At 49.0% G+C, this 20,063-nt stretch overlaps 8 protein-coding genes across 8 annotated transcripts in view; 4 read left to right on the top strand and 4 right to left on the bottom strand.

Moving 5' to 3' along the window:
* The first annotated feature begins 452 nt into the window (after window positions 1-452).
* Window positions 453-3,145, top strand: BABINDRAFT_163896 (AAA family ATPase). The gene has a single exon (XM_019130171.1). It carries the CDS (start codon window positions 685-687, stop codon window positions 3,022-3,024), a length of 2,340 nt encoding a protein of 779 aa, XP_018982325.1. The 5' UTR covers window positions 453-684; the 3' UTR covers window positions 3,025-3,145.
* Window positions 3,146-4,066: 921 nt separating this feature from the next.
* VPS35 (retromer subunit) lies at window positions 4,067-6,904 on the top strand (the record flags this gene model as incomplete). Its single annotated transcript, XM_019132075.1, has 2 exons — window positions 4,067-4,936; window positions 5,243-6,904. Coding segments are annotated over 2 exons (2,532 nt in total), but the record flags the coding sequence as incomplete, so codon positions are not given.
* A 550-nt stretch (window positions 6,905-7,454) lies between these two features.
* BABINDRAFT_10530 (uncharacterized protein) lies at window positions 7,455-9,870 on the top strand (the record flags this gene model as incomplete). Its single annotated transcript, XM_019126754.1, has 2 exons — window positions 7,455-7,470; window positions 7,514-9,870. The coding sequence occupies 2 exons, from the start codon at window positions 7,455-7,457 to the stop codon at window positions 9,868-9,870; spliced, it is 2,373 nt and encodes a 790-aa protein (XP_018982323.1).
* A 1,349-nt stretch (window positions 9,871-11,219) lies between these two features.
* LAS1 (rRNA-processing protein) lies at window positions 11,220-11,915 on the bottom strand (the record flags this gene model as incomplete). The annotated part of the gene is made up of 1 exon (XM_019129007.1): window positions 11,220-11,915. A coding segment is annotated over one exon (696 nt), but the record flags the coding sequence as incomplete, so codon positions are not given.
* Window positions 11,916-12,112: 197 nt separating this feature from the next.
* SSR1 (Ssr1p) lies at window positions 12,113-12,960 on the bottom strand (the record flags this gene model as incomplete). The annotated part of the gene is made up of 1 exon (XM_019131061.1): window positions 12,113-12,960. One exon carries the CDS (start codon window positions 12,958-12,960, stop codon window positions 12,199-12,201), a length of 762 nt encoding a protein of 253 aa, XP_018982321.1. The 3' UTR covers window positions 12,113-12,198.
* Window positions 12,961-13,770: 810 nt separating this feature from the next.
* On the bottom strand, window positions 13,771-15,410 carry BABINDRAFT_163894 (uncharacterized protein). The gene has a single exon (XM_019130170.1). The coding sequence runs from the start codon at window positions 15,149-15,151 to the stop codon at window positions 14,162-14,164; it is 990 nt and encodes a 329-aa protein (XP_018982320.1). The 5' UTR covers window positions 15,152-15,410; the 3' UTR covers window positions 13,771-14,161.
* Window positions 15,411-15,751: 341 nt separating this feature from the next.
* Window positions 15,752-16,921, bottom strand: BABINDRAFT_163893 (uncharacterized protein). The gene has a single exon (XM_019130169.1). It carries the CDS (start codon window positions 16,856-16,858, stop codon window positions 15,842-15,844), a length of 1,017 nt encoding a protein of 338 aa, XP_018982319.1. The 5' UTR covers window positions 16,859-16,921; the 3' UTR covers window positions 15,752-15,841.
* Window positions 16,922-18,771: 1,850 nt separating this feature from the next.
* The window catches only part of BABINDRAFT_15857 (uncharacterized protein), a gene marked incomplete at its 3' end in the record, with an annotated part of 2,146 nt that continues 854 nt past the window's right edge, over window positions 18,772-20,063 (top strand). Inside the window, exon 1 of the mRNA XM_019127294.1 lies at window positions 18,772-20,063. Within this exon, the coding sequence (XP_018982318.1) occupies window positions 18,982-20,063 (1,082 nt within the window).

Here is a 20,063-nt window from a genome sequence, read left to right as displayed (position 1 = left end):
AAATCTTTCAATCCTCAGGAGAACTAAAGATATTGCCAATTTCAGCCAATGGTGGTGGTCGCATTACCTATGGTACTGTCAGAAAATGTAGCTAGATAAGGTATTATATGAGTAGCCATATAAGGATAGGTATATAACACGGGATGGACAACCAATGTTGGTGTATCATCCACTACGTGATATAAAAAACGGAACCATCAGTGTCAATGGTTTTCCATACTAATGCAACGCACTGGACGGAGTGAGCTTGACCAATATAAAGATCCCAGAATAAACGGCGCATCCAATGCTACCCTTTGTAAGTGGTTAAAATTCCGAAACGAGCCTGCACCGAAAGCCCAAGCACTACCCTAATGGCCATTCACGCCCATGTACAGATACAGTTTAAAACCGCCAGCTTATGAGCTTGAGAATTCGAACGTACACATGCGCAATGTATCATCCATTCAGCTCTGAAACCGGACCACGCACGTTTCCTCCACTAACCCTAAACTAAATCTATATTTCAACCTCATCGACTTGATTAACTTGCATTTAAAACACAAACATCGTCGTATATATTGTAAGTAACCGTTAATCTGGTGGCATCTTTCCGCCGCACAGCCGCATTCCTCAATCTTTTTGATGCCGGATACAAAAAATTTAATTCCAGCCAAGCACCTTCTCCATCTCGTTACAGCACCAATGGCAAAGTTAAACTTGAACAACACGTCTGCAAAGAAGAAGGCCCCAGAACTTCCTGCGGATAAACCCGAAAAACCAAAGAAGGCGGCCAAGGTGCCGAAGCTGTTCATTGTGCGCCCATCAAAGGTTACCAACGCCAAATCACTCACCAAGGTATTTCTCCACCCTTCCACGATCAAAGCGCTTGAGTTAAGCACTGAATCACTTGTGCAAATCACCAAGGAGGGCCACGATGTGGGCGCAGTGGTGGGAGTTTTGGCTGGCATCGACACCGAGGACGATGAAGAAGGCATCGTGCAGTTGAGCGAAACCCACAGGAGATTGGGTGGGTTTGTGTTGGGGGACAGGATCGAGATTAAAAGGTTCCGCGAGCAGCCAGGATACGCTCAGAGCGTTAAGATCGGCCTCAAGAGCGAGATGGACCCCGAGAACCTTCCACCAAAAGCCCGTAAATCCCTCGCAAAGATCCTCGATGGCATGGGGGTGATCCAGCCAGGGATGCAAACCACGACTGACATCAAGATCTCTGAGGAAGAAACTTCAACCATCACGATGTTTGTCCTAGACATTGACTATGATATGCCAGATATGGCCAACCTAACACTTTCTCCACCCTCTGAAAAGTCGAATTTGATCACACCGGTGTTTTTGTTCAAACAAGACGCCCTACTCACGTTCACCCTGGAAACCGAAATTTCCCGTCAGAAATATCACCTTCCTCACCACATCTCGTACGCCTCCGTCGGTGGTTTATCACAGCAGATTGAGCTCTTGCGCTCCACCATCGAGCTTCCGTTGCACCAGCCACAGCTCTTTTCTTCCTTCGGGATCTCTCCCCCGCGCGGGGTCTTGCTCCACGGGCCTCCAGGTACTGGTAAAACGATGCTCTTGCGCTGTGTGGCCTTTGAAACAAACGCCCATGTTTTGCGCATTAACGGGCCGTCTATCGTTTCAAAGTATCTCGGTGAGACGGAGGAGGCGCTTCGAGACATTTTCCAGGAGGCACGCAAGTACCAGCCCTCGATCATCTTCATCGATGAGATTGATTCCCTCGCTCCGTCCCGCAGCAGTGACGATTCCGGTGAGGTAGAGGGCAGGGTTGTGGCGACATTGCTCACGTTGATGGACGGGATGGGTGACAGCGGCCGGTTGTGCGTGGTGGCCGCTACCAACCGGCCAAACTCCATCGATCCGGCGTTAAGACGCCCAGGACGCTTTGACCAGGAGGTGGAGGTTGGTATTCCGGACTTGGAAGCCCGCGGGGATATTATGCTCAAGCAGTTTGCGCAGATGTCGCAGGAAAAGCACGAGTTGACCGCTGAGATGATCTACGCCGTGGCGGCCAAGACCCACGGGTACGTGGGGGCCGACTTGGTGGCACTTGTGCGGGAATCGGTTATGAAGGCCATCAAACGTGGATTGCTCAAGGGTATCGACCATACAAATATGAGGGTCACCTATGCGGATGTCGAGTCTGCTTTACCGGAAATCAGACCGTCGGCGATGCGCGAAATCTTCTTGGAGATGCCAAAGGTCTACTGGGACGACATCGGCGGCCAACATGAGTTAAAGCAGAAGTTGCGGGAAATGGTTCAATTGCCGCTTGAGGCGGCTGACACATTTGTAAAGTTGGGGGTCAAGGCCCCAAAGGGGTTGTTGTTGTACGGCCCACCGGGTTGCTCCAAGACCCTTACGGCAAAGGCCCTTGCAACCGAATCTGGGATCAACTTCCTTGCCGTCAAGGGCCCAGAGATCTTTAACAAGTACGTGGGTGAATCTGAAAGGGCAATCAGAGAAATCTTCCGCAAGGCCAGGGCGGCGTCGCCATCCATCATTTTCTTTGACGAAATCGACGCCTTGTCTCCGGATAGAAACGATGGAGGCTCCACCCTGGCCGCCAGTCACGTATTGACCTCATTGTTGAACGAAATCGATGGTGTGGAGGAGTTGAACGGGGTCGTCATTGTGGCGGCCACCAACCGTCCCGATAGCATCGACCCCGCGTTACTCAGACCGGGCAGATTAGACAGGCACATTTACGTTTCCCCGCCCGACTTTGAAGCCCGTTTGCAGATCTTGCGCAAGTGTTCCGCCAAGTTCTGTTTGGATCCGCTTGAGGTCCGCTTGGAGGAGTATGCCGAGAGGACTGAGGGATGCTCTGGAGCAGAGGTGGCGTTGTTAGTGCAGGAGGCTGGGCTCGCCGCGGTGATGGAGGATCAGGAGGCCGAAAAGGTGGTTAACAAGCACTTTGAGTATGCCTTGAGCACGATTTCCAGGGGAATCACCCCGGAGATGCTCGAGTACTACGAGACTTTTGCTAGCAGAAGCGGTGGGCTCTAAGAGTAATATTATGGGAAGTAGAGAAGTGTCTGTATATCCTAAGTATAGAAATGAGATAGGACTAAGAACTCATACCCTCGGTAAACCATTAGGTTGAATGCCATGAACGTGGAAGGTTGCCGATATTCCAGTGTAGTGGTACACACAAGGATGGTAAGCTGATGCTAATCAGTTAACATTGTCTGGGTTATGGAAAATAACTGTTATTTCACTATTATCGATGCATATCACTTTAACCAGGCTTATTAAGGATGAACAGACCGAGCTAATTTATGTACTATAGCTGGTTTTCACCGTGTTTTGATAATTTATTGAATGCAAATTGTTCGCCAGTCTAAGAAAAAAAGGTCAAAGTCGATGTCACCGATTATAACACGACACGTTTTTGTTGACACACCAGGTATCAGTTTGCGTTGTCAGATAGTTTGTCAGGGTAAAATATCAAACGAGACAAAATGCCCCAACACGGCTTTTCGGGTTTGGTTTGCAAGGTATCTTCAAATGGTTTATTTGCAGTCGGAGCTGGCTCGAACCCTGGAAATGTACTGCACAGATCAAGGTGTACTTTCCGTCTCCGCTCACTCTTGGCCAAGCCTTTTGCAAACGGTATTTGCGATGACACCTAATATTTCAGTACATAATTCAAACCTTTTGCAGGGCGGAGGCGGAGGTCCGACTTTTTTTTGAGAACATGACCACTTAATCCTCCCTATAGGCAAGCCCCATATTACTCACTGCGTGGTGTCAATAACTACAGACCGCAGTAAAACCTGGCTATTCCTACATGCACTAACCACATCAGCTTATTCAGACCCCAACTGACTTGTATATCCCCAATTACATGCATTTCTCTCTGTTAAATACTCTATATAAAACATCCAACTTTGAGACGCTACCCTTAACGGCCACATCTTCGTCATTTTGTCCGGCATATAGCGCCCCAGGTCGTGCACGCCTAGACTCCCTACAACCACTTGCCGCCGATAACACCATAAAGCCGTCATCTTGCCACTGACCATTCCGTCATTCTTCCTCGAGCTTCATCCTCATGTCCGAACAGCAAAAGATCCTCGCGGATCTGACGGCCACGATCAAACACCAGATCCACTTGATGGAGCAGAGTCTCGGCAAGCGACACCAGCTCATGGACGCACTCAAGCACGCTGCCAACTTCCTTAACGAGCTCCGCACATCACTGCTCACACCAAAGCAATACTATGAATTGTACATCCTCGTATACGATGCATTGGAGAGCCTCGCGACGCATCTCCGCAGCCTCCACCCGCACCACCACCTCTCGGACTTGTACGAGTTGGTGCAGTACGCGGGCAACTTGGTGCCACGGCTATACTTGATGCTTACTGTGGGCACGGTGTACATGGCGCTCGACGACGCACCAAAGGCTGAGGTCATGCGCGACATGTTGGAGATGTGCCGTGGCGTACAGCACCCAATCCGCGGCTTGTTTTTGCGTTATTATCTCATGCAGCGTACGAAGGGCTTGATTGACCAGGCTGACTCCGCCGACGCCATCCTGTTCATTATCACAAACTTTATTGAGATGAACAAGTTGTGGGTCCGCTTGCAGCACCAGGGCCATTCGTCACAGAGGTCGTTGCGCACGCTCGAGAGACAGCAGCTCCAGATCTTGGTGGGGTCGAACTTAGTCAGGTTATCTCAGTTAGAAGGAGTAGATGTGGAGGTGTATAAAGAGCAGATCTTACCAGCGGTGATGGAGCAGATTGTGCAGTGTCGGGATGTGTTGGCACAGGAGTACTTGGTGGATGTGATTATCCAGATTTTTCCGGACCAATGGCACTTGGCGACGATGGACTACTTTTTGGATCGGGTGTTGGAATTGAACGAGGGGGTGGGGTATTACAAGTTTTGGGTGGGGATGGTTGACAGGTTGGTGGGGTATGTCGAAGGAAACGGAGGCATTGTCGAAGGCATTGTCGAAGGCATTGCCGGAACCTCGCTTGTGCCCCAGAGTGCTAACGGCACTGTCGAAGGCATTGACTCTGCTAAAGTTATTTCTGGCGGTGCTGAAAGCTCAGCCCATACCACAAAATCTGAGGAAAACGTCACAGATGTACAAGCCACAGCCGAACCACAAGAGAACCCAGAGTCCTCAGCTAACGTGAATGCTGAGTCACCAGAAACTGCCAGCGAAGGAAATAGTCTGTCGACAGACTTGGCAAAGGAAGATCCAGCAAAGGAGGACTTGATAAAAAATCCAGCTGAGGAAGACTTGGCAAAAGATCCAGTTAAGGCTGAATCTTCTACTGGATCTTTCTCATCTGACTTATTCCTCTCCCTCTTCAACCACTACACCCAGCTCTCCCTCACCACCTCTCTCTCTCCCACCGAATCCTCCAAAATTCTCTCGTCTCTCTGCAAACTCTGCATCGCCATGTACCCCGCGAATTACGGCTTTGTCGACCAGATTCTCCAGACAGCCTTGGAAATCGAGGCGAACGCAGCGGACGACGAATGGCTGGCATTACTCCTCACCCCAGTCGTCAACTACACTGACATTCTCACGCTCTTGCACTTGAAAAACTTCAATGCATTGTTGGGCCAGCAGAATGAAAAGTTGCAGAGACGGATCATTGGTGAGATCCTTGACAAGTTGCTTGCCACTTCCAAGACCGGTCTTTCCACCGGCATCAGCGACGTTGGTGATGTGTTGGGGATCTGTGAGTACTTCAAAATTGTCGTAAGCAACAACTTCGGCCCCAATAAGGTCAGTGGCGTGGATGTCACCGCCAAGGCCTTGGGAAAGGCCCCTGAGGTTTCCCTTTTGCACGAAAAGTTTGCAAAGATCTTTCACTTGTTCCACGCTCCAAACCCGCTTGACACCTTGAAAATCTACAAGGCTATCGACCGCAGCTTATGTAGCGTCGACAGCGCCGCCACGATGCCGCCTCCGCAGCAACGCGCGGTCAATGCGAGCATCAAGTTGCAGATTTATCCGACATTGATCCAGCAGACCCTCAGCCTCACGCGGCGGTTCCGCGCGGTTCCCGCAAACGAAGCCACTCTTGTCGACATCTTCAAACTCGTTGGCACGCTTCTGAGCGAACTACTCTCTGTTTCCGACTCCAACGTCTACCCCGAGATGTGTCTCAAGTTGTACCTCAGCGGTGCGCTCATCGCGAACCACTTGGCTTACAAGTTCAAGCTCGCAAGGTCTGACGGGGCGGTCGATACGTTGTGCGAAATCTCGTACGACTTCTTTGTCCAGTCGTTCCTCATCTACGAAGAATACATTTCGGACTCGCGCACCCAGTACCAGTGTTTGGTGATGATCATCAGCAAGCTCACTCGGTTGCTGATCCTCACAGAGACGTTCAAGGCCAGCTACGAAACGTTGATCACCAAAACCACGTTGTATGGGTCTAAGCTCTTGAAGAAAACCGACCAGTGTCGTGCGGTGTATCTCGCGAGCCATCTCTGGTGGGGTACCCTTCCGGAGGAGGCAGACGAAACTTTGGCGGTCAATGATGGAAAGCGTGTACTCGAGTGCTTGCAGCGGTCGTTGCGCGTGGCTGACTCTGTCTTTTCCACCTCCACGTCGTTCAACGCCGCAAATTTGGTTTCTCTCGAGTTGTTTGTGGAAATCTTGAACCAGTGTCTATACTACTTCATCCATGGAAACGAATCTATCAACGTGCGGTACATCAACGGGTTGGTGGAGTTGATCCAGACGAATCTTACTAACTTGGAGAATGAGCTAGAGGCCGGTAGCGCCGACGCCGAAGAAGCCGCCACCACCGCGTTTGCCGCCACCACGCGGCACTTCAAGCGGACTTTGACGTACATCGAAGGCCAGAAGGAGATTGATGAGCGGTTCCAGATGTTGAACACCAGGGTTTGAAGCTGATAAATATACTAGATCGGGTTAGTTGATTTGTTTGGTATAGAGAGGTTTGTAGGTACTGGTGGATCACCGTGGTTGGGCAAAATTACACCAATTATGCCCAGGGACGGATTAAAGGGATCTGTGTGGAAAGATCGTCCCTATGGCTCTGCTGATGCACAATATCAACCAGTTCGGTCACAGGTATATAATTAACCATAACGAGGACAAGTTATCAGGGTTTAACCTTTATTTTGGCTCTATGCACATTTGCTCAACATAGAAGTACATGCACGAATAGCTTTTCTAGCCCACTTACCATGCACTATAATACTAGATCCACCCAAATACCGTTTATTATTCATCTAGTTATTATTTATCTATTTATTATTTATCCATTTCCCTCTATAACCACTTCCATTCCCTCCATAAGGTATACTCTCTATTGCAGCTAAACTGTGGTACAGGTACGTCCTGCACGTTCTGCAGTCGTGCCTTACACGTGTACGCTGATAAGCGCCAAGATCAAAACCACCTTCACCCCTCTATTCCTCTACAATCCCCAACCATGGAGTCAATCATCAGTATGTACCAATGAAACAACCCTGAACCTCACTAACCATCCAGGCCCCAGCATCGAAAAAGACTTAGCCAATAACATCTACGAGAAGCGCAAGGCGGCGGCGCTTGCGATCGAGGCAATCACACGCAAGGCGCAAGCGCGCGGCGACGCGGCGACGATCACAAAGATCATCAGTGAGTTGACATACTACACACACGGGACGGGTGCGAAGATGGGAGCAATCACGGCGTTGGCCGGTGTTGCGGTGGCGCTCGGGCCGTACGTTATCGCGTTCTATCTTGAGGCGTTGGTGCGGCCAATATTCGTCGCGTTCCGCGACACGAACGCGCGCGTGCGCTATTACGCGTGCGAATCGCTCTATAACATTGCAAAGATCGCCCGCGGCGAGATTTTACTCTACTTCAATGAGATCTTCGACATCTTGTGCATCTTGGTTACCGACACCGAGCTGTCAGTTAAAAACGCCGCCGACTTGCTCGATCGTTTGGTCAAAGATATTGTCTGCGCCAAGGCCGTAACATATGTCTCGATATTGCACAAGGAATCGAGCGATATCAGTCTGTACAAAGTTGATAGTAGCGGGCGCGCACTCCAGGTGAATAGCCCCCAGAACCCGCAGGTTGCGTTTTCGCTCGTCAAGTTTATTCCAACGTTGATGGAGCGCATGTACGCGGTGGACCCGTTCGCGCGCAAGTTTCTTCTCACATGGATCGACCTTCTTGACGACTTACCCGCACTCGAGTTGGTCACGTACATGCCGACCTTCTTCAAGGGGTTGCTCAAGTTTTTAGACGACTCGCACCAGGACGTGCGGATTGAGACCCATAAGATGTTGAACAACTTTTTGAAGGAGATTAAAAGTATCCACCAGGTAAAGGAACATGTCAAAGCTATGAAGGAAAGCGGAGCCAGTGGTGAGAGGTCTCTTGGGGAGTCTCTCGGGGAATTATCCGTGAAGGATCAGGACGGCGGTGATCAGGACGGCGGCGCCCAGGAAGATGGTGACCAGGACGGCAGTGACCAGGACGACCGGGTCTCCCAGGCCTCCTATTCTGACGGCTCGTTTATCAACGGTCAGGATATTTACATTGACTACCCCAAACTCATCGAGATCCTCGTCGACTCTCTCGACTCCAACAACCTCGAGATCGAGTTTACGGTGTTGAAGTGGCTCGAGGAGTTGCTCCAGATCGCGCCCGACAGCTTTCCCAAGTTCCTCCCGCGGATTCTCACGTTGTTGTTGCCGACTTTGTCGCGCGACAACTTTGACTTGGCAACGAACGCGGGCGCGGTCGACGCGGCGCTCCGCGCTTTGGTGGGCTTCGAAAGCGTGAACCTCCAGGCGACGATCCATGCGGCATTCTCACAGTTCATGACAGAGCATGACCGCACACGCGTGGCCGCGTTGGAATGGTTGATTGTATTGCACGCACAGAGCCCCGCGCGCTTTTTCGAGTCGCGCGCGATCCGCGTGGGCGACTTGTTGCGCTCGCTCATCGACTCTTCGCCCGACGTGATTGTCAAGATCCTTCAGCTCCTCTCGCAGATCTCCGAGGGCGACGAGCAGTTCTTCGGTGAGTTCATTGCCGACTTGATCGCGTTGTTCAAGAACGACCGTCTCAGCTTGTCGAACGACAAATACGAGTTCATCTTGCGCAAGTTGTGCCAGTCGCTTGACAGCGACAAGATCTACCAGACGATCGCCGAGGGCCTTAGCGGCGAAACTAACTTGGATTTTCTCTCACGCATTATCCAGATGCTCAACAACACGTTGGTTACCGCGTCCGAGTTGGCAGAGTTGCGCCGCAAACTCAAGGCGGCAGACGACTGGGGTGTGTTCTCCACCTTGTTCAAGGCTTGGAGCCACAACGCGCCGCTGGCCTTGTCGCTCTGCCTCCTTACCGCCAACTACGAGCTTGCGTATCTGATTGTACAGTGTTTTGCCGACATGGAGGTCAACTTCAACATGTTGACCCAGTTGGATATTTTGGTCCAGTTGCTTGAATCACCCGTATTTATGAAGATGCGACTTCAGTTGCTCGAACCTGAAAAACACCCGTATCTCTGCAAGTCGTTGTACGGCTTGCTCATGTTGTTGCCTCAGACGTCCACATTTACCGCGTTGCAGAACCGACTTGCGGTTGTCAACTCGCTCACTAGCTTGGCCCCCGTGCACCCCGTGGCCATCACAACTGTATCGATGAAACGCAAGCGGATCAATGAGTTGCTCGAGGGTTTTAAGGTTGTTCAACAGCAGCACGAGCAGCTCCGGCTCCAGGCCGCAAAGAAGGCGGCTCGCCCGAGAGCTCACGCGCACACCAGCAGTGTGTCGACAACCGTGAACCATCTGAACGTCCACGGTGTGGCCATGTCTCTCAAGAGCTTGAATCCGGCGCAGTAACAAGGAGAAGGAGGGGGTTACGGTCTAGTTGGGTTTATATCTGTTTGAAATGACGAGCTAAATCGTAAGTGAAGGGCAGCAGCGTAAGCTAGGAGTTACTAAAACTTGGAGCTTTTTTTCTCGATCCAGAGGACGGGATATTTTGCGACTCCGAGTTATCATCGAGTTGCATTCTGACCTTGCATATCCTAAGAGTGTTTTCAAAAGGATTTTCATAGGATAAAAATCAATGATTCTATAGTTGCCAAGTATGATATTGTCTGTAAAAGGATTCCCGCTGAAAGCTACGTAATCCAAGATGTCCCAACTGGGACTCTCTGTGTAACGTCAGGTTTGAATTACCCCTGGGATCAAATATGTGAATGTCTGAAGGTTCATTAGGCTTGGGTGACCCTAAACCGATCCCAATTTCGCTCTAGCCGTGTACTGTTGATCAATCTCTCCTCGCTAATTCAATTTTTCCCTACATCCTACGCCCCTGAAATATTTTGGTAAATCTTTACAGAATCAAGACTCCTCTAGTCGTATTCCTCCCCAAAGGCATATGCAAACCAGCTGTCCACCTTCTCAAAAGCTTTCACCAGGTTTGTGGTGACACTTCTCCTGCCCGATTGCGCCTTTTTCTGGCTGGCCTCTTCTTCAGCTGCGGCCCTGGACTCTTCCATCGCCAACCTCATTCTTTTCTTCAACTGCGCTAAATCGCTGGTAATATCATCTACCGGCAGGGCCTCTCTCTTGACCTCAGCCTCCTCTGATTTACCCTCCATGAGTTCCTCGTGGCCGGAAAACCTGCCCATGAACTCAATGTAACGCTCAATCTCCTCAACCTCATCCTTGCTGACCGCCTCATTGGTAAACTTATTGGAACTACCCTTGGGAACCAGCTTAGAGAAAGCGAGGATCGTCTGCAACAACTCGAGCTTAATGGCGTTGCTGATGTTGCCGCACTCGCGGAGCTTGTACAAGGTACTCTCGATAGGAACGTACAAATGCCTGCTGGCGATACGGTTGGCCTGTTTTGGCGCATTGTGGGCAATCATTAAGAACTTGATCCATTCGAGGGCCTGGGAGACCTCTGATTCCGATTGGTGATAGAGCGTCTCCGAACGATCCATTACCGACTCGCCGGCTCTCCCGTAGTAGTCGTTTACGCCTTCTAATAGAGAAATCATAAAAGCCTCGTAGAAGGATTCATCCACCTCTCCAGATACCTCATCCACCGGCGATTGTTTGTTAAAGTACTCGAAAAGCGGGCTGTATAAGGCCTTCAACTGGGCAAACTTCATGGTCTTTCCCGTGATGATGATCACGTTCTTAAACAACAAAACTTTGAAAAACTGGCCGCTGTCGTCTTTATTATAGAGCTTCAACAACTTGTTCACGGCCTTCCAGTACTTTGTGCCAGTCTCAGTGGAGTCGCCGAACTTGAATACCCGCGACAAGTTCTCGCGCTTGATCCGTCGGTATTCCCGCAACAACTCTTTCATTTCGCTGCGCCTTTGCACCATTCGTGGCGACATATCGTCTATTTCCTCCTCTTCCACGCTCACGCCCCGCTGGTTGTCCTCGTCCAACGGCAACCAGTAGTTGTGCCACAACCAGTTCAACGCCTCCTTCGCCCCCATCCGCAACATGTTCAAGCTCGGAAGGCTCTCGTGGGTTCCCTGGTGCCTTAACTCAACAAACCAGGTCGGCAAGTTCAAATTCTTTGCAAGCGTGTGTAACGGAATGGCGTGGGTTGACTGCTGGAACGGGTCGAGCAACCCGTTCACAAACCGGATAAGCGTCATGGTGTAGGTCAATTTAAGGAGGGACGAGTCTGTGGCTCCCTTTCCGCTGAAATATGGGTCGTTCATCACGGCGGAGGTGAGCAAAGATGTGCATTCTATGGCATGTGGCAATCTCCCCTTTGTCATCAATGCCTTGACCTTGTTGATCGCGAGGAGGCGCTCATCTTTCTCGGGTGCAAAGGCAAAAAACTGGGATTTGAGCTCAAGGACCTCATCAAAGTGCTTATATGGGGTGTAAGCCGGGTTTTTACTCATAGCAGGGTATTGTCCGCGAATGGTCTTTTATTGATTTAGTTTCAGTGAAGACCTGTATACAGTGAAAAAATAGTTCAGGTTCACGTGACTATGAGGTTTTTTCAGGTTACGAGCATAAACGGCCAACGTCGAAGCAAAGGGGGTCCCTTCAGAAATGTGTATCAGTCCCAATCTACAGTATTTTTATAAACCCGACTAAAATCTATTAAGAATTATAGTTAGAGAACAGCGCTTCTAAGTTGTAGCAAAATATCAGAGGGGAGAAACGAGCTTAGGTCTAAACTTACAACAAGGCAGCGATAACCAAGCCACCAACAACACCGAAGACGTTGGCAACCTGCTCGTTGGCAACACCGGTGTGGGAAGAGACGGTTGGATGAGTAGAGGTGGCGGTCAAGGAAGAAACGAAAGAGCTGACTTCGGAATTGACGGAGGAGACCGCGGAGGTGACTTCAGACTTAATAGACGAAGCGACAGAAGAAACCTCAGACTTGACGGAGGAGACGGCAGAAGTGACTTCAGACTTGACAGACGAAGCGATAGAAGAAGCCTTAGAAGAGGCGGAGGAGGTAGAAGAGGCGGAGGAGATAGAAGAGGCAGAGGAGGCAGAGGAAGAGGAGGAAGATGAGGAAGAGGAGGAAGAGGAGGCAGAAGAGGAAGAAGAGGAAGAGGAGGCAGAAGACGAAGAGGAAGCAGAAGACGAAGAGGAGGCAGAAGAGGAAGAGGAAGCAGAAGACGAGGCAGAAGACGAAGAGGACTTGGCATCAGCACTAACGTCCTTGCCTTGGGCAGAACAGGAGCTTTCAAAGGCCAGGATGGCAGTATCAGCGTTGTTGTTAGGACAAATATCGTTCAAGCACTTTTCAACAGCAGCTCCGTTATCTTCGCAGAGACAGCTGAAATCGTCCAAGCCTGAACAAGAAGCAGACTTGGCAACCTGAGCGACACAAGCCAACAAGCAGGCTGGTGGGGTGGCCACGGCTGGGGCAACCAAGAAGGAGACAACGGCTAAGAGAGTGGTAGCAGATAAAGTGGTGAATTGCATTTTAGTAAAGGTCTAGATAGAAGAAAGAGAAATAAACGTGAAAGAGTGTTTGTACTTGTAAATATTCTCGAAATGAATCTGTAAGAGCAGGAACACCCGAGGGGCGCACTGAGACTTGGGATTTCTTTTTCCAGGTAAACAAACATCGGTCAATCGCTCCAGTCGAATCACGTGATAGCGCCTCTGATCGGTTGAGGGATAGAAAGCAACCTAATAGTTTTCGGGCTCCGTTTAAATACGGTTGTCTAGTATACTAATGTCGTGATTAATATTTTCTGAATCGTTGTAAGGCTAGAACGATTGTGTAATTAATCAGAGTGAGACTGCTCTGTCCCGCGGAATGCGTAGAAATTTACCGTGCAAAAAGAATGCCAAGCCGCAACAATAGTCTAGACTGCAAGCAAGTTCTCTCTCGGACAAACCGAGAAACTAGCGTATAGATTTGTAATAAAACAACCATTTCCAGTGGTAGATAGCCCCGTGCTATCAGATATTGGATTTATGGTTATTCAGGTCTCAGTCGTGTAAAAGCTATTGGTGGAGAGAGAGCGTGCTCGTAGAACCCGATAGTTTTGAAAACCACCGTACATGGAACGGGAGTCTATTTTTGGAACGTTCCACCACCGAGAGAGCACGTGTTGGTAAGTCGAAAGACGTCATGCATGCAGGTTAGCAGGTGTCCGAGGTTACGAAAACTTAGCGCTGTGACCTGTCTCCAACCACCGTTGGAATTACTACGGTTTCTGATGCTCTTTAAAACTGCTCCCGGTATCAAAGACAACGAGGCTCTATAACCTATCGTCTTAAAGTTAGCAGCCGCCAGGTAACAGCGTTTATCGAAGCGTTACTCCCTAACTAGGGATGTGAGTGGTCTCTGACCGATAGTGTGAGACTCCCCTTGGTAAGATATTTCAGGCACTGTTCAAGTTACCAGTCCCTTGAGCTATTCCAAAACTTATTAGTAGAATTCAGTACTGGTTTGTATTTAAATATGCTTTGCATCTTTGGTGGCCTAGCAGACCTTTTCCGGACCTTTATTTAGAGCCTTAGAAATAGAGTAATTCATATATCCCTTTCACATAAAGGATTTGCTTGTCTTGGACATGGACATACATAAAGCCCAAGACTGCTTCCACAGTTTTACCCCTAATATTCACCTTCTGTGCACGTTGAACCTCTTCACACAAGAGTAATTGTGGCTTTAATTGAGAATCTGCCCGGTCTTCTTTCTGGCATACTTTAACTTTTTTTCTGTGGTGTCCAACCCTTCGTCCAACTCATCCAAAAGCTCGTTCTGCTGTGCAATCTCCTCGTTGATAGCCACCGCCATGTGCTTCTGCTTGGACACAAGCGTCTGCAAAGACTTTAATTCCAGATCCTGTTCGGACATCACCTGTTTGTGCACCTGTAGTAACGTCTGGTTATTGTGTGGCAACGTCTGTGCGGTCTCCTCGGGACGGAACAGAGACGGGCCTCCAAGGATGCGCCTGGAAGTCCCAAAGAGCTCCTGCCGTGGCTGACTATCTTCAGCTATCACCCTATCCTTCTCCACGCCACGAAGAAGCCCCCACCGTCTGCTTATCTCACTTTTTGAAAGCTTCGACTCCGCGTCAATGTACGCTAGCGAAGCATCCAAAAGCTTCATGTTCTTGGCCACCAACAAGTCCAACCGGCGGGCCTCGATGGTCTCCCCGGCGTGCAGGGCTGTTTTAGCGTCATACACCAACTTTTTCAAGTCGCGGAGCTGCAACAACCAGGCTTCCGGGGTCACACTTTTTGGGTCCACCTCCTTCAACAAGCCTAGCGAAACCGCACCCTTGCTAACAAACGCATTGGGCTTCTGTTTCGTAGGGTCAAACGTCGCGGGGAGTTTCAAAAAATCTTTGAATCCTTTCAAATTGCAGTAGCGCGCGTCGTTCCACAACTCGTTCAACCAATTGGCGAGACTCACCTGCCGCTCCGCCGTCACACGGTCAGTGCTCTTCCTGAAGCCAAGCAAAGTCTTGGGCGGGAGTCTGTACGGGATGGGACTGGAAGCTTCGTCCTCGAGCTGGGCTCGGAGACTGGCAAATTCGGAGTATCGTTTTTCCAGGATGATGTTTCGCAACGGAAGCTTCGTGTGGATCTTATATATTGTGTATGAGCCTTCGACCAGCGTTTCGGGGATGGAGACAGGGCGAGCCAGTGTCATCGTATAGGGTGTAGTATGATGGATGCCAGTTGTGCGTATAAGTGTTGGTTTAAGCGACAAGTATTGATAAAGCCAGGTTGGGAGGCTGGATTGAAGCCACAATACGGAATGCATCTTGAGACAAAAGCTTAGTGCTCACATACTATCTACAACCGTGCCGCGCACTCGCCACAAGAGCATGGCATGCGCCTCGTTTCCAAGAGGCTGTGTTGATGATAGAGGGTGTTTGGGACTTTATTTAACCAAGATGCATTCCCTATTGTAGCTTCAGTCCAGGATCACTTTTATGGATGATATTGGGGGATTGCTATATTGTGCTTATATAAGGAGTTTACTGCCTGTACGTAGAATTTTTACACCTACACCTTGTCTGGCCCTTTCAGGTGATTTTCATATCTCCTATAGTGATAAGTTCAACCCATTCCTTGATATATTTGCGATTCCAGTCTTCTACTAATCCTTCGAGGAGTTGTCCTGGAATTCACCTTCTCTTAAACAACCGGATCAATACCGGGCAGCGTGTACATAAACCCGTCCTACTTGCATCTCCATCGTAGTGCTATGGTTACTACAAATCAGTTGTATAAAGAAACTGCCGCTACAAGAATTTGCAACTAATAAATAATGGTTTGCTAGATAGTAAAGTATCTGACTATCGTGGGAGTGAAATAGTAACTGCCTCTCCTCGTATTAATGGTTGGCATTCAAAATCCGATCAGCAAACGCGGCAAAAGTCTCACCAGTCTGCAAGTTCACCACATCCTTGAGGTTTGGCTGGCAGAACACGGCCAACGTGCTTCTGGATACTCCCGGAACCTTGCACCCCTGGACATAGTGCGGAACGGCCTTAAACTTGTTTTCGGTGATTTCCTGTAACGACTGGCCGGTCTGGAACGCTATACAGTTGCGAGGAATCGAAACCTTGACGGTATCCCCGGCCCTGTTCCTGATATACAACCCCGCCTCTGGGTCCGGCGACAGCGATAGCTCACTGCCCACAGGGTCTGCCTCGTCAAGGAACATCGCAGACGTCAAACCAGTGAGACAGGAGTGGTCCAAGTGCTCGCCACACCACTGCTCGTTCAGATCCTTCGAGGCAAAATAGTGCAAAAGGCGCGCCTTGGTGGTGTACGAATTCTTCACGATGCCGGTCAAATAAGTTTCAGACGGATAGTTATCGATGTGTTGCTTGCAGTATCTGTCACAGGCAGCGGCAACCACCTCAGCGACGTCAATGATCAAATTGCACAACTTCTTCAAGTCTTGCTGGAAATCCGGGATGTCTTCCTCGGCAGGCCAGATGTTAGGCGTTGTGTAGGGCGTGTAACTATTTTCAAGCCCAGTAATCTGGTCGGGAGTAGGCCCCTCAAGATCTGGGTCCTTGTGGAACGCACAGTTGACGTAGTAGGAACCCTTTAATAAGTCTGGGGTGTCGTTGGCGAGCTTTTCCTTACCGCAGGACCACCCCACAATCCACTTGCTCTCCTCGCTTTCCAAACCTTCTAAAATGGAGGGCGGCAAATTGGCCAAGGTGGTGGAGGACCTCAAGACTTTGGCCCTTAAGGCTTCATATCCGTCAGAAACGTCCTTCACGATGATGATCCCAAGGGAGTCTGGCCCGAAGGCCTCTGGCAACAAGTGGTCGCACTTGAACGACTTTAAGTCTTCTAAGCTCACCACAACGGGGTCAAGAGAATTAGATGGCATTGTAAGAGGGATAGAGCCCTGCTTTGGATCAGAGCAAGTGAAGAAGATGCGGGGAGGAGGTCAGCCTTATGGCCGCTTTTCGAGGGGGTTTTTTTTTCCTTTCCCCGCAGCATGCAGATCTAGGGTCGTGTCAAAAATGCTCAGGGTCATCGCGAAAAGCTGGAGAAACCCTGCCAAGCCTGCTCAAATATAACTGAGCTTTGGCGTATGCATTTTCGGGTATACTTTACAGATTAATTGCTTGAAATTGTGGTTGTCAGTGTTTTACCAATTGTGCTTAATATATTTAATATTGCCAGGGTGCACCCTTTTGGACATATTTATACATGTCTATGCAGGATACTCCAAGACTTGCAAATTCCACGAAAACTTCGAAACTGGTTTATGAGGAAAGCGTAGTGACCCACACGAAAGTCGCTATTAGATGCTGTGGTGTAATTGATATAGCATATGAGTGTTACTTATGTTTTAAGTAGCTGTATAAAGCAGCACAAAAGATATATTTTGTAGTCAACTTTGATGAATTGCAGAATAGGCATATTCATGCACAACTAATAATATATATATATAATCAGTAATGCAATATTTCAAAGCCTAAACCAATTATCCTTATTATCAATTAATTATAAACTCGAAAGCGAATTTGCAGGAGCATATACACATGTAGTTCTGAAGGATACATATGAATATATTGAACCTCTTCTGCCCATGTTTAATAATCGCATCACATGTACATATATATACTGGCTCAAGTTCGAAAGCATGAACATTAACCCTTTAATAATATATATTTAGCACCGTCGTACTTGATTATATGGCTATGCACGCATTATTCGCATAACCTTAGCGTATTATTATTATCCTGTACTTACTCACTGACCCAAGCCCTTGCTCAAACATACCAGCCGCAACTTCGGTGCGCTTGCCATCAAATCGAACAAAGCCTAACCCATCGTATGAATCGAAAGCTCAAAGGCTGAACGAGGAGAAACAGACGAGTATGGTATAAAAGAAAGAGCCACGGAGAGACAAGTGAGAAGGGCTTAAGGACAGAATTTACAACTTTGCTATTGAAACTATCATTTACTGCAGTTATCCTATATAAAACAGGCTATATCCCTTGGTGGCTATCCGTATATTTATATAGGAACCGGCTTGGTCAGTGATCCATACAGCACATTTCCAGGGATTATAGAGCTGAACCGTCCCATATCCTGCACGTATGGCGATAACTCCCATGCCATATGCATGCATTCATATTCCAACAGAGACGGTCCAGTCTCCTGACAGGGTTTGTAGGAGATTGCTCGTTAATTAACGTGCGTTGTTACTAGCGCTGAATTTCACTCGTTAGTTTTCCAGCATATAACTGAGGAACCTGGTCAAACCGTTCGTAGGTGATCTGGATTCTGTATTTTCAGAGTGCTAGCAAGTATAGAGTATGGCTATAATATGAACTACGCGCACCTCTCCCGTTGATTCACGTATTTCTTCCTGAATCCAGAGTCAAACGCGTATATGCAATCCTTTCAAGCCCCAGAGGATGGACCCGTAAAAAACCAGCTACAGAAACACTGGTCCACCTTATGTATTTAGCAAGAACGGCTATTCAACCCGCCGGAGTACGGCTTGCGACGGAGACTTCTTTCCTTGAGATTGTGCTTTGTTTTCCTTGATCCCTGTAACTGCCTAAGAGCGTCTATTAGCCACTTCGTGATCCGCACTAAAGATATTTATCCTGTCAGAAAATCCTAATTCCGTGTGAAGCATTATGCATTTAGCGTCGATCCCTACAAGACACAGATTTTCTGCATCTTGAGATTGAACTAAAATTCGAAGTCTTAGGGATATGCATGTAGACGTCAGCATCGACTCTTTATCGAACAGGGATAAACCAACGCACCCACTTGCTATTCCCTTCTATGACGAATCTATCGCTCCATACCTTACCTATGCGGTGAAACCAGAGTGGCCCGGTCGTTAGGATGCGTTTCTGCTACATTAAGGTTTATTTTGAAGGGATTACGAATACCAAGTGATTATCTAGAATTTATATAAGACGAAGGATGCCGCAATGAGTAGGACAGTAAGAGGTGTTCCCCGAGCCTTAAACGACCATCATTATGAGACTCTCTCCGTTGCTTTTGGTCCCCTTCTTATTCCAGGTGGCCACTGCCGTTATCAATGTCACCACTGTTTCCACCACTATCACCAACCCAACCCCAACCAACCTCTGTAACTCCTTTGTTACTTCCGGTGGTCTGGGTCTGCTTGCCTGGCTGGCCACGGCTGATTTCTATGCCGCTTCTACCACCGATATTGCTGTTTTAGGAAATGGGGTGAGAACATACACGTACATGGTACAGTGGTTCTTTACCTTCGACGATCCGTTGGAAGCCACTGGCTTTGACGTCAGTTCATTGACCGCCGCTGTTTCTGCGCTCACCACTCTCAATGTGGTTGTTAACCCTACCCAGGGTGGCTTCCTCCTTTCTTACAATGATACTGTCACCTACCCGATTGTGCTCGGCGTGGATCTTACTGATGGGCTCAACTGTTTCGACTCCTTGATCGGCTACACCACGAGTTTCACGGGTGGGGCAAATCCTACCACAATCATTTTGGGGTCCGCAGAATTCTGGCTTAACCCAATTAACGGCTTGACTTGTACCCTTGACACCGTTACCTCGAGCTGCATCGCTTTGGGTTACCCAGTGTTCAGTACTTGTATGACTTGGGGCACGTGTACGGGTACCACGCCTCCTCCTAGCGTCGTAACGGCCACTCTCACTTCCATTCAGTCTGATGGATGTACGGTGGTTGAAGAGATCCTTGAATCTGCTTACACTTATAGCACCGTGGTACTCCAGACGAATGTCGTCACCCTCTCTCAGGTCAGCACTTATATTTCAGCATCGACTACTATCTTTGGGGTTCCTGTTTTAAATACCTTCCAAACTACGATATTTAATACTGTGACCCAAACAGCCACTCAAACCGCGTTGGTTGGTACTGTTTCTACTTCGTTGATTACCGCTATTACTCTGTGCTCAGCCTCAAGCTCTTCGAGCTCCGTTGCCCCAAGCACTTCATCGAGTTCTTCTGTTGCTCCAGCATCATCTGCTGCCCCAACTTCTTCAGCCGCTCCAGTTTCGTCTGCTGCTCCAACCTCCTCCTCTGCTCCAGTTTCGTCTGCTGCTCCAAC

Source organism: Babjeviella inositovora (genome assembly GCF_001661335.1).
Source record: "Babjeviella inositovora NRRL Y-12698 unplaced genomic scaffold BABINscaffold_19, whole genome shotgun sequence".
NCBI lineage: Eukaryota > Fungi > Ascomycota > Pichiomycetes > Serinales > Babjeviella > Babjeviella inositovora.
The sequence above is the reverse complement of the archived record's forward strand: the minus strand, read 5'-3'. Positions and strand labels throughout refer to the sequence as shown.